The sequence below is a fragment of the Mya arenaria genome, chromosome 4, assembly GCF_026914265.1.
Source record: "Mya arenaria isolate MELC-2E11 chromosome 4, ASM2691426v1".
NCBI classification, from domain to species: domain Eukaryota; kingdom Metazoa; phylum Mollusca; class Bivalvia; order Myida; family Myidae; genus Mya; species Mya arenaria.
The window spans coordinates 31,404,802-31,421,443 of record NC_069125.1 but is presented as its reverse complement, the minus strand read 5'-3'; the positions used below and the strand labels follow the sequence as shown (position 1 = coordinate 31,421,443).

Below are 16,642 nucleotides of genomic sequence, written 5' to 3'. Positions count from 1 at the left end.
CAATATAGATTGTTATATCATACTTAAGAAACAATTTAAGTTAACATTCCACATTGATAAAATGTGTATAAGCGAATGTATGACCTTAATTATTTGTACAGAATTGGGCAATTTCAGTTTCTTCTTCTAACATTTTTAGCTAAATCTTTCAAGTGACTCTTATTCAAAATCAAAATATACACATGTATGAAACATACATTTCGACTGATAAACCTTTAACTACTTACTAAATAATGCATTTATGGAAAATATTGATTCCTGATAACAATATTGTAACTGTGTATTTAATTCCTAAAATTAAAAATATTAAATGATTGGTGAGTGCTAAAAGATTATGAGTGCTAAAAGATTATGATCTTTACCGTATTATATCATGTATAGGACGCTAGCATAGATAGGACGCAGGCAAAAAAATAGTTGAGAAAACGGGTAAAAACCCTTAATATTAAAGATAGGACGCAGCGGAAAAATGTCAAAATCGGAGCCGAAAAATTGAGGTTGGTAAAGAATTTATAACATATATTGAAGTAAAAGACAACCAAAAAATTGTATATAAAGCATATTTCGATAACTGTCTTGTGTATTTCGATAATTATCGTCGTAATTTAGCATACACAACAATGATATATGTCTTGATATTTTGAGAACATTCACGCATATTATAAGACTTATACAAATGCCGTAATAGTCCCGACTGACAGTCAACCGTTGCAACCGTTGCAACCGTTGCAATAGTCCCGACATGCCTTCTTAATGACAGTCAACCGTTGCAACCGTTGCAATCGCAACAAAACTGTGTATTGTCAAAACTATTGATTGTTTTGATAAGGCTTGTCGCTGCACGGATTAAAGCATGTTGGCATAATTAATGCATGTCGGTAATTAGCCTTGCCAGCGGAAGGCACATCGGGTTAAGTGCGAACAAACAACCATACGGAATTACCATCGCAATAGTTTGTTCTATTGATGTTTTTCTAATGACAGACAGCGGGTGTTTTTCACACATTCGCACATTTGAAAAGATTTGATAGTGACAATAATGCTACTTTGCATTATGCACATTCCTTTATTAATTTTTTAAAACAGTAACATACAACCCAAATGTTTTGTAAAATATCGAAACATTAAAATCATGAACACAATTAATTGATATTTACCTCGTTTCCCGATTTTCCGTTGCCGTTATAACTCAATCCAGTTAAAGTGCTGACTCACATCGAGTTTTTGTGAGTAGCGTCCCTTTTATAAAAAAGCAAACACTCATGTTTGTTTTCAATTTATTTCTCAATAAATCATTTTAAAGTAAACATTCAATATATTTCTGCGTGTGTTAACTTGCGTGATTTTACCTATGTCAGTTGTTCTCTTCGGTAACGCAGTACAGATACTTACTATTACCGCGTTCTCTCCCGGTCCGATATTTTCGACCTGAAATGGACTTGGAAAAAAACAGATGAAATTCTAATAGCATAGAAAGGACGCAGGCAATTTTTAAGACGAGGATTGGGGGTAAAAAAGTGCGTCCTATGCATGATATAATACGGTATGTTTCCTGCAACCTTCTTTCAAATTCAACTCTGTATCCTTCATAAGAATCTTATTTTTTTATATAAAAAACAATCATATAAACTGTGGAATATCTAATTTGGGAGTAAAAGTGCATCTTTAAGCATAACAGAGATTGGATTCCTATTGTAATACTTTAATCAGAAATCATTCCTTACATTATCAAAATCTAGATATTGCAACAAATAATGGAATTCACCAGTTGAACATTTACAGTGTAAACATAGCCTCTGCCTTATCTTTTAAAATCCACAAATGTTTCTTTTGCTGTTCTACAATTAAATAACAAAACTTGATATAAAGGGTTATACGATAATTGTAAGACATTTATCAACACTTAATTGATTATTATACTACATATAATACAATACATACTGTTCACTACAGGCACTAAGAAGACTGATCAATCAAAATTATATTGTTTGACACCAACAGATTTATGAAAAGAATGTCTTTAGATCGATCCTTCTGGTTCCCTTTTGTTTATCCACATAAAGGATGAAGCACTGAGCTACAATTCCCTCCAAGCCTTCAGATTAAGTAGTTGCACATGCCGACACAAGTAGATTGGATGAAGACGCTGTGGAAAATCTGCCTCAAACCTGAAAGAGGGATATGAATTTCTATAACAAACATATTAATTCATAGCTTTATAAACAATCAACATTTTTCTTTATGTAATTATATATATAAGATATTTATGCTTTGAACTTTTAGTTTACAACCATGTAAATAATTATTAACATACATTAAAGACGTGATGTATTTCTGGTGGAACTTCTGGTGGAACTTGTTGACCTTTCTCAACAGCAAAGCTGGAAGCCAAAGTTGGAGTCTGTTCGCTCAAACTGAAACATACTAACAAACACAGCAGAAACCGAAAACAATTGCAGATGCAGTGATAATTACTAGTCAAAAGTATACGCAAATGAGAAAGTCAAACAAATATATATAAGAAGTGAATGAAATATAAATTAAACATAGTTCATTTGATCATTTTATGATGCACAGCTCTCTGAAAATCAAAGTTGTTATACATTTCATAAAAGCCCAGCTAGTGCAGTGCTGATTTTCCTCTTGTAAGCAACTCTTTTTCTCCTGTTCCACTCATGAATAAAGAACTGAAGATAGAAACAGAAATGAGATTGTGTCATTTGTCTTGCTGATTTCTTCAGAATCTGGATGAAGCTGTTGAACTGTTCGCAGATTTCTGAGTTCACACTTTCAAATCCTTGAAGTCGAGAGCTTCTAAAAGAAGTAGAGCATTTGTGTGAATAACCATGAAAAATATCGTGAAAAAATCTAACATTCTTGTAGTACCCACTCTCTCTGTTGAGGCAATATTCCTGTAAGTTACAGGCAAAGTCATAAAACACTGCTTGTGGAGGTTTGGCTAGATGAGAGTATAATGAAGCTGATGGATCTTTTCTGCCTTCAGCCACTGTCATGTGGAATCCATAGCAATGACCGTGATCTGGACAAAACCAAAGAAACAAGTTAGATGTGCCGGGTGCTGATTGTTGTATTTTTGAGTAAATCTTTCTGCATCGCTCAAAGTCCATAGCTTCATCATCATGGTCATTGTTTCTGCCTGCTCGGTCCTCATCTATCTGAAATTTGCGTACATTCCTCAGTTTAACACCATGTTCATTGAAGTAATAAGCCCGGCCCAGCTTCTCAGGGTTGTATGTTCCGAATTGAAAAGTAGCATCCTCTGGGGCATAAACTGGTAAGTTTAGAGACTCATTAGTAAGATGAACTAGAAAAAGTTTAATGTCATCAGGTAGAATGTTGTTATTGTTCAACATCGATTCTGCGATCAAGTCCCGTATTTCTGGAGCAAATGATCTCATCTCATACATCTGTCTGTTAAACTCAAAATCTGAAAGATTTTCATTAGTTAGAAATTCCTGCAAGAAAAGTGCATATTCTGGTGACAAAATGCTTGTCACAGATGCTGTTGTAGCCAACATCTTAAGGACAGATGCATAAGCTACTCTTTCAAATTCTGACATCCCTCGAGTAAATCGCTGGAATGATTGATGAGCCTCCTCAGGTAGAGCCTGCATAAGTAAATTAATTCTATCATTATTTTCTGGAATATCTAACGGTTCAAATTCTGCAACTGTAGTTCGGGCTATATTATCCAATGCTTCACGATAAGCGATCATCTGTCTCTTTTCAACTCCAGGCTTATTCTTCAGGTAACATCTGTCCATCCGTCGATGCAATGTTTGCTGTGTCTGTAAAGAACTATCAGGTTTACTTATTTCTGTGAAATTTGAATGACGGAAACCTACGCCTACTCTGGTTCCATCACAGCACAGTCTATTAGGCTCATACCTACAAATGTCACATGGTTGTCTGAAATCAATGTTCATATTAGCTGCCCAACTAAACCACCATTTTAAAAAAACTGTTGCATCCATAAACTTGGCCTTTGGGTCACGAGTTCTGTAAAGTTCATCCTTCATCTGACAGTATGCTGAAAAAGTGCAACCAGTTTTCATTACTGATGATGTAAACTCCCATCCTATTTCGTCACCTGCAGCTGTTTTACTACTAAAAACATGAATTGATTCACTCTGGCCTTCATTCCATGCAAGTTCACAGCGACTGTCGTCTATCGGGTTGTAACAGACTCTTTTGTAAACATCACACTGCACAGGCGCAAACTGTGTGTAAACTGTAAGAACTCGACCTAAAGGAATCAATTTCCCGTTTTCAGAGTAATCTGGATCATCATCTCGCTTCAACCATCCAGATCCACAGCAGCATGTATTGTCTGGCATATCTGGATAGAAATTGGGACCCTTCAATGAACCATCAGCCTGCCTACTCAAGGTCAAATCATTCCATCCGTCACGTTTGATGATGTTACGCCTCAACATATCACTCTCTCTAGCTGCTGCTGGATGGCTGCTCTCACACTTATACTTCCATAGACCTGTTTCAGGATCAAAATTGTCATTAGTATCAACAGGATCACCATCACCAGCATCATCATTTGTTTCATCATCTAGTAGTTGGTCATCTAAAAAAGTTTCATTAGTGGCATTTCTTTCATGCAAATCAATCCAGGATTCTGGATTATGTTTCAGCACAAATAAATGTCTGCAAAGATTGGAAGAATTCAAGTTATTTAAATATCGTTTGTGTCCCTTCTTTGATTGACACTCGCCATTGTGACAGGTCACAGTATAATTTGCTTTGGCCTTGTTGTGACTCAGTGATAAAAAAACAGGTTTAGTCTCTCCTTCTGCCAAAACTGAAAATTTCCGTGTACCATTAAAGTCACTTAATTCAATCAAATCCTTGCCAGCACACTGCTTTCCCTCCTGAACAAATTTACGGGTTTTGGTTTCTGTAGCCCTTTCATCTATCTGTAGATTTGGAAGAACAATACACTTAAGGAATGTACAGTGCATGCAGCTATTCCTGTTTGAATAATTTAGAGTTTGGCTATGAGCTATATCAAATAAAGTTCTATATATACTGCAGGTACAATGGAAGTAGTCTCCAGATTCTTGCTTTAGCCAAGTGGTATAAACATACACTTCTTTTCTTAAAGAACCAGAATCATTATAATCATTCATACAACATATCATGGTGTCTTCCTCAGCTACCTGAATATATATCTTTCCATCCTCTATTAAATCAATAGAAAATTGTTCATACATAGATTTTTTTGATTCCTGCATAACACTCAATGGCTCCACATCTTTTGTCACCTTCACAGAGGCTGTGCTTTTCCTCTTCTTAGATGGCCTCTCTAGTGCAGGAATTTCTAAAACCTCACATTGAACCGCATTTAAATCTGGGTAATATGTTCTATACTTAGTGAAAATTGTATTAATTTCATTCTGCAAAAAGAGACTGAAAGTAAGATATCTAAGTGATGTTCTGAGTTGAGGTTTTTTCTTGTTTATGAAGTTGGATGCAAATTTTGGATCACCTTTGAATAGTTCGGTTTTTCTTTTGACATCACCTGGTAAACAATTTAATGCCTTTGACTGACTTAAAAGGGTTTCTTCTCCTTCATATTGCTGCTGAAATATTTCCCTCGAGTTTCGAGGAACCTGTTCCAATTTTGAGTGCCTAAAATCTAAAAGCAAAGCTTGAAGACGGTCTTCCTTTCCTGCAGTACAAGCATCCATAAACTTGGCAGTTGAGGTTGAAGAAAAGGGCAAAATTGATACTGCAAAGGATAAACAATTAATATTATCAGTGTCATTCATTTGTCTTGTATCAGCAATACCTGGAATGAATTTTTGCTTAAAGAAATCATTAAGTCTGCTGCTGGGCTTATATGTATTCGGCTTTTCCTTTTTATCTTTTATATGATCAGATTCCATGTTCTGTATATCTTCCACTGTTAATGTATTATGCAAAAACATATTATTGTCAGTGTAATGAAATGTATCTTTGATTTCTTGCAAATATTTCTGTTCCATTAGGCCAGCATACACTCCAGACTCAACATAGCGGATGTACAGATATTCAGCATTGTCTACAATGATTTTAAATACATGACAAACAAAAACACCTTTGGTGCAGGTTTTGGCTGATGCTAATAGAGCAGTGTCATATTCTAACTTAAGAAAACTTAGTTTTTTGCAATCAACAATTCCTTCGTCTAAAATCAAATTCAGAAATAAGTTCTGCATAGTTATGGCATGAGAACAGAATCGTAAATTTGTCAGCAAGATACTTGACCATTCATTTGGAAATGTACAGGAAGCTTTTCTTTTTACAGGCTTTAACTTAGTTCCAGAATGAGAATTTGAACTTAATTCAGGACGTGAAGTTTGGACAAAGTGGAATTGATATTTTCCACCATGGAACTGCCTGTTCTTGCGGACTTTTGGATCTGGACTTAAAAGTGAATCAGTGTCATTTTCCTCAAATTTACCATTATAATCTGACCAGTCTTCACCTAACAAAAGTCTTTTTTCAATAAATTTTTTCTCAATATTTAAGAAATTTTTAGTATAATGATTACTTTCAAAATCCAGTGTACACAGGTGGTCGCTCATTGTGTATGATTTGTTTGTCGGCATGTCCAGGTAGTCCTCATCAAACAGTAACAACTTCAGCTTGCTTCTCTGTAAAAGACATTGAATATTTCTCATATTTGTGAGTGAAATATTGCTGAAAAAGACTCCTTTATTTCCACATTGAGTTCAAATATGGAAACTATTGAAAAGGTCTTACCAGGTGTTTTGGACAGAAGCGTAAATCAGTGGTTTCTGGGTCGATTCTTTTTTCTGGGAGATATTCCAGCCAATCATCTAGGGAAGGAAAGGTGATTCTGTCCTAAATAAAAAATCATTTGGGAAATAAAATTGACAGAAAGATGTCTAACAGTGTCATACATGAACACAAGGGAATGAAACAGCTAATTATTTATTGCTCAGTAGGTTAAGGAGATCATCATGGCTATTGATAAACCCTGTCATTACATTTTTAATTTTCTATTTAGTGTTATAAACATGCAAAAAAGTTAAACATTACAAAAAAATTTTTGCACCATACATCAAAGAAGTGGTCGTGTATAATGTGTAACTCCAGGTCTTCGTAGCTCGTTCGCTGAAATCCATTGCATTGCGCCCATTTGCATTCCTCTTCTCGTCCATGTTGTCGCAGGTGTTGTCCCATTCTGGTTGTTGTTAGCCCGATGAATCCACAATTATTCCATTCACAGTGATAGGTCTTGGGAACAAAAACAGAAGAAATTTGTTTATATGGTAAATAAATCATTTAATATTTTTCTGAATTATTACCTTCATTCAGACCATAGAAAATGCAAAATTTTTATTACAAATCTGTTATATTGCATGTTTCTTAATATTAGTCATTAAAGCAAGACCAGTTTAAACTGTTTTATTTTTTTAAATGTCATAAACAAACTTTAGGATAACATGCAGAAGATGAAGGTTGGCACTTAACTTAATAATAGTAACTTTATATTTCATAAATTTTGATCTCTTCGTTATTTTCATGTTAACATATTTTATAACTCACAGGTCCAGGATTTTGCTCAACATCATTTGATAAAAGTAATTTTAATTTGGAGAAATCGGCGTGATCTGCGATATCCAATTCATCTGTAAGAAAATCACAAATTTCTGAATTCATGTACACTTGAGCCTTAATAACTTTTATTTTTACACAGATATTAAGTTGATAAGTAAGTGTTGACAAAAAGAAGCATGAATAACATGAAAAAATTATATAAACAATGTTTGATTTAGTACCCAAGAAAGAAATTAAACCTTGATGGGGAGGTGAAGTTTTTTCTACAGGGTTCAGGCTGGATGTTGAAATGGTGCTCTTCGAGTTTGGCTGACTTCTGCTGCTCTTCGTTGATTTCTTGTTCGTAAATTGTAATAAAATAATTTCATTAAACATTAATATCCATTTTTATTATTTTAACATTAAAATTACCCTAATGGAAAGTTCATTATATATAGATGATGCTTGTTTTGTTTTTCAATGTAATATTGTAATTTATTTCACTGAAAGAGCAAGATAAATGTCATTTCAGAAAGGATATCATAAATTTATAATTTGAGTTCCTGGACCCTGTTTGCACTAAAGTATGGTTTTGACATTAAAACTGACTAAAATTCAGAACAGTGTAAATAACCATTTTGTTTTACTGATAAATTTCTTTTATTAGACAGAAAGCACATAATGAATATTACATATTAATCTGTCATTTTTGGCATTAATTCAATTAAATTTGATTAACATTACAATGAATTGACAATTATTGACAAGCAAGAATCATTGATTATCTAATGAGCATTAAGATTCAGTAAATAAACAAAACTAATGCATATATACAATTATAAACATATCTTTCACTGGGGATGGGGGGAATGTCACATAGAGAAAGTAGACAATCCAATGTATCTTACGCCAATATAAATTTATTGCCACATTTTCATCAAATTCTTGTTTTAAATAGTGGTTTGGGTTGTGTGTTTTTTATAAATGACTGTATCACATTTGGATATGTGTTCATGCTCTGTCTTATTGCATAACACAATGTAACAATCCTCCCTTTTTACATGTAAATGTTTACATCAACACCAGCTGGTATCAATTTAAGCTGTTTCCAATGCCTGACAAATATGCAAGATGGTTAAACCCGTGTTGAGCATTTTTATATCAGTCAATAAATTTAAGGGGCCAGGGGGAAATTTCCGAAAAGGGGGTGGGGGATCAAAATATACCAATTTAATCATAGCCGACTTATTAAAACTTACAAAGTAGTCATGTAAGAAATGAAGATGCCAAGGACTATGAAAAATTTATTATAAAATGTATAATTATAAACTAAGAGGTAAAACTCATTCACTGATATAAAAAAAACTTGTTTACCGTACTACTCAGTAAATATCTAACATACCCGATGACAGAAAGAATTGTCAGTGTTCTTCTTGTATTTGGTCCCTCCAGGAACATGGCGTCGACAGAAATGGTCCAGTAGGAAATCTTCTCTTGAACACTTCACTGGGCAAAGGGGGCAGTCAAACCATGTCTGCTACAGTTAACGGACACAATGCATTCAATATTTCTTGCTTCAAGTTATAAAATGAGGTTTTTACAATTCACTTCGACACTTTTCGTAATATTGCACGTTAAAACATTTCAACAGAAAGCATCAAAGCAATACACCAAAACATTCTTAGAAATAAATAGAAAAAAAAATATGATAATAATAATAATGCAAACTCAAGGGCTATAACTCTGGTTTTACTAAATGAAGCTGGGAATGAAATCCTCATAGATTAACAAAGGCATTGGTTTTGCATTTGCCTACCCTTTTTTTATTAAATTATTGGAAAACTGAATTGTATTTAATTTAAATGATGCTGCAATTTGTTACAAATTGCAATTTCATGTAGCATGTTCTTACCTTGTTTATCTTCTTAACTCCAGTCATTGTAGAGCAGACAGGTAGGCGCTTCTTTGTGGTAATGGCGTCTTCTTTCGGGCACTAAATATGCAAGATATCAAAGCATTTATTATCCATAACCACCATCAAAAGTGTTTCTTCTCTCTATTTCAAGAACACATCAGAACACTAGGACATTGTTATGGCTCAGAAAATGATTAGGATTAACTTTGATAGTTATGTTGATTTTAATCTTCTTTGAAGAAACTACATCACTACAGGAATATTGTAACTTACCATCCAGATGCTATGTACATTGTCTGCCTTCACCTTTACCGTTACATCAGATGTCAACAGAATTTCAACGTGATCTTTATACTGCTCAGATCTACAAATATACATGTGGAAACATAATTGTAACATCAATTAATTGATTTGACAAGTAAATTAAACAGAAGCTTTAACATCAGCAAATATATTTCATTTACCTTTGAACTTTCAGCTGTCTGTGTTGCGTAAATTTTCTTCGCCTTGCCCTTCGATGTTTGTTTGATCTGTGGTTACATGGTCTGGCTGATCTAGCACATTCATCAACCTAAATATTAATGACAAAAAACGTTGGCTACCTTCTGGGTATAAGTCAATCAGGATATATAAAAATATAGCAAAATATGGAAATGTTTCAGGTTGTTTAACCCTTGTCCCTACCAAAGGTAGACAAGAAACAGACATGCTTTAAATGTTTTCATCAATGAATGTATTTAAGTTTAGTTATGTAAATGCTCATTAAATTTTATTAAAATTGTTGCATTGCCCATCTGAAACAGCTTAACAGGCTTTCAAAAAGAACACCAGCACAGGAATCTCAGATTGACATAAGTTTTTTTTGCACTATTACCTATATTTATTAAATAATTATGTTATAATATATATTTTAAGTACAAAACAAACATAACAGAGACCTTCAATACATTGCGCCTTGGTAACTTCACATTATGCTGCACTGAGGTAACATCTGGAACTTCAGCTGCTGGCTGTAAGAATAAAACAAATGTTCCTTTTCCTCATAATATGAAGTTCAGTTCATCTGTTTTATGAAGTCACTATAATTAAGAATAACCTTTGTTATCTCCTCTGAATAGAGGCATTTTCAAAATAAAAAGAACAGTGGTACAAAATAGGAATTAAGGCAAAAAACACACAACATATTTGATTCTTCCATGCTAAGGTTAAAACACTTGACATTGACCACTTTTGCCTTAGTAAATAAGTGTTAATTTACTTTCGACACAAAATAGATAAAATATATATTAGCACAAGCCCCATCCCTGCACTGGTAAAATGTGTTTTGGCTTCCTCAATTTCTGGGTTTTATACTGCAGGGCTTGTTAAAAAAATCAAATGCCAAGCATTTATACATGAATTCGGGCTTGTTCATCCGAAAGACTAACTTGATGACTGACCAAATGTTACGAATATCAAATTAGAAAAGGTTCATAATTGTTTGAATTACCTGTTAATGGTAACTTATGAATGAACATCCTATATCTACCAACCAACACAAGCATCTTATCAGAGAATTCAATGCTTTTGATAAATTATAACTATTCATCTAGCAAATGACATCCATTTAGAGCAAGTGTTGTATTTACCAAACGGACTATTTCCGAGTACAGAGGCTGCTTGCTGGCCTGGACATTCTGGTCACTGACTGGTTCAACAGCAGCTGCCAGGCTTTGAAAATAGTCAGAGCTAAAAATAAGGCACCAGGAAAATATTGTTTTTAATATCTCAGACGTAGGGAGTTAGGAACACCATATGAACTATAATTAAATGGACATCCTTCTTTTAACTGACTAACATATTACAAACCGAACAAGAGTCATACTTAACCTTGCATCATACAACAAGCAATTAAGTGAGACAGTATCGAACAATGCCAACATTTAATATAATTCTTATCATTGTAAAATATTTCATGTTAATTCATCAACACGACATGTTCATCTTATACCCTTAAACAACACTGAGGTAATGACAATATTCGGATATTTTACACAGGCAAAAAACTAATTAACTCAGCTGAATTGTAATATATTTGAAACAAATACCACTGGTCAAAGCTTGATGCATCAATCTCTGCTGAATGTGGTTGGCGTATGTCTTCATTCCAATGTACATCCTGCTGATAGGCTATTTCACTCCAGGAATACACATCCTCCTCAATCACCTGACTACAATGTCTACCACCAACACGACTCAGATGAAGTCCATCACGACCCAACACATCAGCACATTCCTTAATTGTATATAAAAACAGAATGCATGGTTTAACAAACTTTTCAATCATTGGAATATTAAGTCTTCATCTTTGCTTTTCAATATACTATCTTGTTAACGGAGATACAGAAACAAAAATAATGATATTGCTCATATACTGTTTTTGAAAAAGTTGGTGAATATTATATAAATATTGCATGCCTTCCAGTGTGACAGTACATATTGTTAACATGAGGGAAATACTGTTACCGAGGAGAAGCCGAGGGTAACAGTATTTACCCGAATGTTGACAATATGTACTGTCACACTGGAAGCCATGCAATATTTATTTTATTATACCGAACACAGTTACATTTATATACATGATATATAAGATTTTTACAATAACACAACTTTCAAGTTTAATCAATTTATTCTGTAATTATTGTTTGTTTACTTTAGCTGTCATTTTGTTGCAAATGTTGTTTAGAAATAAGGCAAACACCGGTTGTAACCAGATTCACAATACATTTTAATAAGCGCTTACCACCTCAGACTTGGGAAACCAAAAAATGCCTATTTTAAGACGTGCGTGCTATGTGACAGTATCATGTCAACCGGTCAAAACGATACTGTCAGTGTGTGACAGTACGAAATTGCCCATGATGGGAATATGAGAAATTTACATGGGCAGGTCACGTGACTTATAATAATGATATATGTATACCAATGAAATAAACAATATCATTATGACAACCCATATCCACAAAGGCATAAAAATGCATTACAGTTACATATTTCTACCTGTCTATATAAATAAGGATCATCTTAAATTTGCCAAATATCTACAACTTTTATTTCTGTATTGCATAAACTTATTTTGTTGATTTATACCTGAGCTCCATATCCAAGGAATCTGATGTATGGGATGGCCTCTGAAATGTCCATTAGCATGGTGTTAGCATTCTGGATCCATCTGTTGAAGACTCTCGCTAATGTTGAAGATACTCGTCTGTCATTCTTTTTTCGTGGCAGAATAGAACATAAAACAATCTCAGTTTCCGGACTCGTCTCGTGGATACTATCACATACCTCAGTGACTCTCCTTTGAAATAAACATACATTATTAGACTATTAATAAAGCCAAGGCAAACAAGTAGTGACTTCTTCAAATAAAGCATTATAAAGTCGTAATAACACTTTGTCATAACTTTCTTGAATCAGGCATATTTCATAACATTAAAACTTGAGGAAAAGGAGATTAAATAAAATTTCATAAATTGTTTTGTTACTTAGTAGACAAAATGTGTGTCATTGAAATAGAGTACGCCAAAGGGAGTTTTTAAAAACTGGTACCTTGACGAAGCTTATTGAAAAGACTGCTTCGTACGTAATAGAATCAAACATATTTAATGTGTACCTATAAAACACATCCTCTCTGGCTTGAACATCATTGGAGCCAAGATGAATATAGACACATGGGTAAAACTCCTTCTTCAATGAAAGCTGCAGAACTGCCACAAATCCCTTCTTGTCATTCACAAACTTGGCTCCTACAATTGAGGTAAACTGAACAATGGTAGCTTTTGTTTTTATGTTTTCTTTAACCACGACCCCCGCCCCCCCCCCCCCCGGGTCCAGAATACCGGTGACTTTCACTCTCGGTCCAGCAAATCCCGGGTTTAACCCCAGCCCTGTGGGGACAAACTGCTAACCCTAACCCCGGTAAGGACCATTTCTTGGGGGGGGGGGCGTGGTTACAATTGACTGATGTATTAATAATATTATTTTGGTATTGGATGGTTCAAATCAATCAAGAAACATTTGATTCAATAATTAATATGGAATGGAATATGCAGTACCATATCTTGTGATATGATTGGCGCATGGAATTTAATTGGTATTAAATAAAAAAACATTTTTCCTTTTCTTTTCACATAATACACTGTTTAAAAAGTGGTCGTGTGGAGTTCTTGTTTGTCCATATACGTAAAAAATTTATTCAGTTTAGCTTGACTGATATGTGGGATGTTTAAACAGGAAAAGTGAAAAGAAAGAAGGTCTTTAACTAGAAACTTAAGAAAAACATTTTGTATACACCAATCACTTTAACAAGTACTTTGAGCTAACAGGGACCTTTAGATGAAATGGCTGAGAAACAAGGCAATATATGACATTTTTACTTCTAGCAATATATTGGCCTACATGTATCTGTACCTTGTGTGGGTAAGAACCACCAGCCCAGCTCAATAGGTTAGAGAACTGTGCTAATGTTCCTGCCGCCATGGGTTTGAGTCCAAAAGAAGGCTATTATTCAAACAAACAATATTTCCTCCAAATTGTTTTCCTTACTTGTGTCAATAAAAGGTAAAAATGCCAGAATCAGCTTATAGGTTAATTGGGGCCAAGGAGTGTAAAATGTGTGAGCAAGAACAAGCTACAAAATAAATGGCGGAGTGGAGTAAACAGTGTGTGGGTAATGGTAAATAGACATGTTATCACTTCTTTATGCAAACATTATGCTGTGAACAAGTTTGTCATGTCAAGATTTTTTTTATAAAATTCACTGCAATTTGTATAAATCAACATAATTTGCAAATATGAAATTGGACAAAAAAATTTGGGAAAAATAAAATTTATGGTCCAGTGAAACAGCCTTGAGAAGCCTTTGCACAAAATTAATCACTGGAATGCCATGCTAGTGCAATCAAATCATGGGTTCAAGCCACACACAGGATGCACTCTTTCTCGCAGGACTACTTATATACGGATATATCAAAAGTAAAATGCAAGAATCTCTGGATCAGCCTAAAAGGTTATTGGTGGAAGGCATGAAGCATGTGTATATGCGTGTGTGTGTGCATGTGTAAAAACCAGCTGCCCAGCTAGCCAATTGGTTAGAGGGCTGTGCTATTGTTCTGGTATTCATGTGTCCAGCCACCACACTGGGTACTTTCACTACCTCCACGGATGTCTTTATTGGTGTCAGAAAAGAAAGAACCGAGTGCCAGAATCACCCTTAAATGTAAATATGGGGAAAATTAGAGAGTGTTTGGATACGAAATCCTTCATGTCCGGAAAGCTCAGTTGGTTCGAGCAGTTCTGGGTTGAAAGCCAACACTGCATGGACACACTTTTCCTCACAGAATACCCTTGAGATAATAGTGCTACGCTAATTCACCAGTCAATATTGTAACCTTGGCCCCCAGGGTCAGGGGAATAGCCGGGACTTTGACTTTCGGTCCAGCCAACCCCGGGTAAAATCCCTGCCCTGCGGGAACGAACTGATGGTTAAACCCCGGCCAAATGCCCTCGCACCTCAGAGACTCTACATGAAGCCCAATCTCGGCTTAATTTGGCGCTATGACAAAAACACCGCAGTCACCCGGCCCTGTGGGGCCACCTGGAAAGTAGAAACATGGCCCTTTTCACCGGCTATCCCTGGTATTCCCCCGGACCTGGGGGGGGGGGGGGGGGGGTTACAATTTACTGGTGCATAACATAGTGTTTACAGTAATAACCATCAAATATACCAGGGCAAATTGGATACTATAAGGCTAAGGTCTTCGGGTTGATGAAATATGTCGTCTGCAAAACTGAAGGAGACTATAAGTTGAATATTGTGGCAGATTATTTGGGTCATAATACATTCACTAACATCTTTATGCAATATTGAAGCAAAATAGTTCGCCATAATCATTTAAATAACATCCATTTGCCTTTTAAAAATGTGTGTACCTGATACTGGGAGGCATCGAATAGTGGACCAATTTTGAATCGCTGCTTGGATACGATGTACGTTGGAATCACCTGCCACAAGCGCACTACCAAGACATCCACTTGAATCTGCAATGGAAGAAAACACACGCTCCTCGACCTGGATGTGCATCTCGACAGAAAAGAAAATATAGACAAATACTGCTGGGTTTTTTTAAAAATAAAGTCGCGAAATCAAATGACGATTCACAATACAAGCGAAAACGCGATAAATAATTCTAGGAACTTAATTCAGTCACAATTATATTCAAAAAAAAGGCGCGAGTAGTATTTTGATTTAAAGTTTGGTCAGCGATGATATCTAAGCAAGCTTAAATCTCAGTTTCAATCTCAAGAAATTCGAATCGAATCTCTCTCGTGAGCTTTCCGTGACAGAAAGCATCAGTTTCCGGGTCATTTCTCCAGAAGTGTGCGTAGATCGTAACCTTTGCAATACGTCATGTGCTATTTTAAGCATTTTCCATATAAGGTAATCCTCTACTTCCGATACCGAAAAACTTACAACAGGCCTCTCACAATACCGGCAAGATTTGTTTAATTTACTGAACCCATTCATTATAAAAGTGCGTATAAGATACATGTAAGAGAAAATCAATTGTAGACACGTATGTGAAATCTTAGTTTTGAGGAACTCTATTTATTTATACATCATTTGCTTAGTTCAGATCTAGGGTCATAACCTGATAAAATACGCTGATCAAAGTTACTGCAACTGTCCAGCTGATGATCAAAGAGATAAAAGACAATTGGAATAATAATATCTATCAAGTGTTTCCGGTTAGCATAGAAAAATATCAACGAGCGTAAGCCGGTTAACTAGTAGGCTTGTCTAGGTTCCGGACACGCAGCGTGTCCCAAGGATCAGATTTTCGGAAAACCGGGAAAAAAACATGATTAATAGTTTTATTTTACATTTACCAAAAATTATCATTTTGTGGGAAAACTTACGTAGAAATGCATTCTTGAACATTTTACCAAAAAGCGCGTGCGACATTGTTTACTGATGTCATGAAGCGTAGCATTTTTAGATCACTGTTGACGTCAAATAATTTCTCTAAACTTGCGTTTGTAACGAACATAATTTAAATAAAAGTATTTTATTCTTATTTACTTGGCTTTATTGAAATGACTAAA

At 35.0% G+C, this 16,642-nt stretch overlaps 1 protein-coding gene across 2 annotated transcripts; it reads right to left on the bottom strand.

The window, feature by feature from the left end:
* Positions 1 to 1,553: 1,553 nt before the first annotated feature.
* LOC128231590 (uncharacterized) lies at positions 1,554 to 16,016 on the bottom strand. 2 transcript variants are annotated; one of them, XM_052944608.1, is made up of 17 exons: positions 15,470 to 16,016; positions 13,152 to 13,284; positions 12,626 to 12,836; positions 11,584 to 11,771; positions 11,125 to 11,206; positions 10,435 to 10,506; positions 9,961 to 10,067; positions 9,770 to 9,860; positions 9,494 to 9,574; positions 8,984 to 9,118; positions 7,842 to 7,938; positions 7,591 to 7,673; positions 7,102 to 7,278; positions 6,781 to 6,882; positions 6,569 to 6,671; positions 2,315 to 2,424; positions 1,554 to 2,168 (listed from the first exon to the last, which is right to left on the bottom strand). In XM_052944608.1, exons 1-17 carry the CDS (start codon positions 15,618 to 15,620, stop codon positions 2,163 to 2,165), a joined length of 1,929 nt encoding a protein of 642 aa, XP_052800568.1. In that variant the 5' UTR covers positions 15,621 to 16,016; the 3' UTR covers positions 1,554 to 2,162. The 2 variants fall into 2 exon arrangements, 1 of the variants encoding a protein (XP_052800568.1); XR_008260389.1 differs by lacking the exons at positions 6,569 to 6,671; positions 6,781 to 6,882; positions 7,102 to 7,278; ... (10 more) ...; positions 13,152 to 13,284; positions 15,470 to 16,016 and having other exon boundaries at positions 2,315 to 6,409.
* Positions 16,017 to 16,642: the final 626 nt, after the last annotated feature.

What these genes read in the sequence shown, in the direction of transcription:
- LOC128231590 (XM_052944608.1), bottom strand. Translation starts at nt 15,620, where the DNA reads ATGCACATCCAGGTCGAGGAGCGTGTGTTTTCTTCCATTGCAGATTCA. An exon ending in TCGATGCCTCCCAGTATCAG is followed by an intron (nt 13,285 to 15,469) that starts GTACACACATTT and finishes CCTCAATTGTAG; the next exon opens with GAGCCAAGTTTGTGAATGAC. An exon ending in TACACGACCACTTCTTTGAT is followed by an intron (nt 6,883 to 7,101) that starts GTATGGTGCAAA and finishes TTTTTTATTTAG; the next exon opens with GACAGAATCACCTTTCCTTC.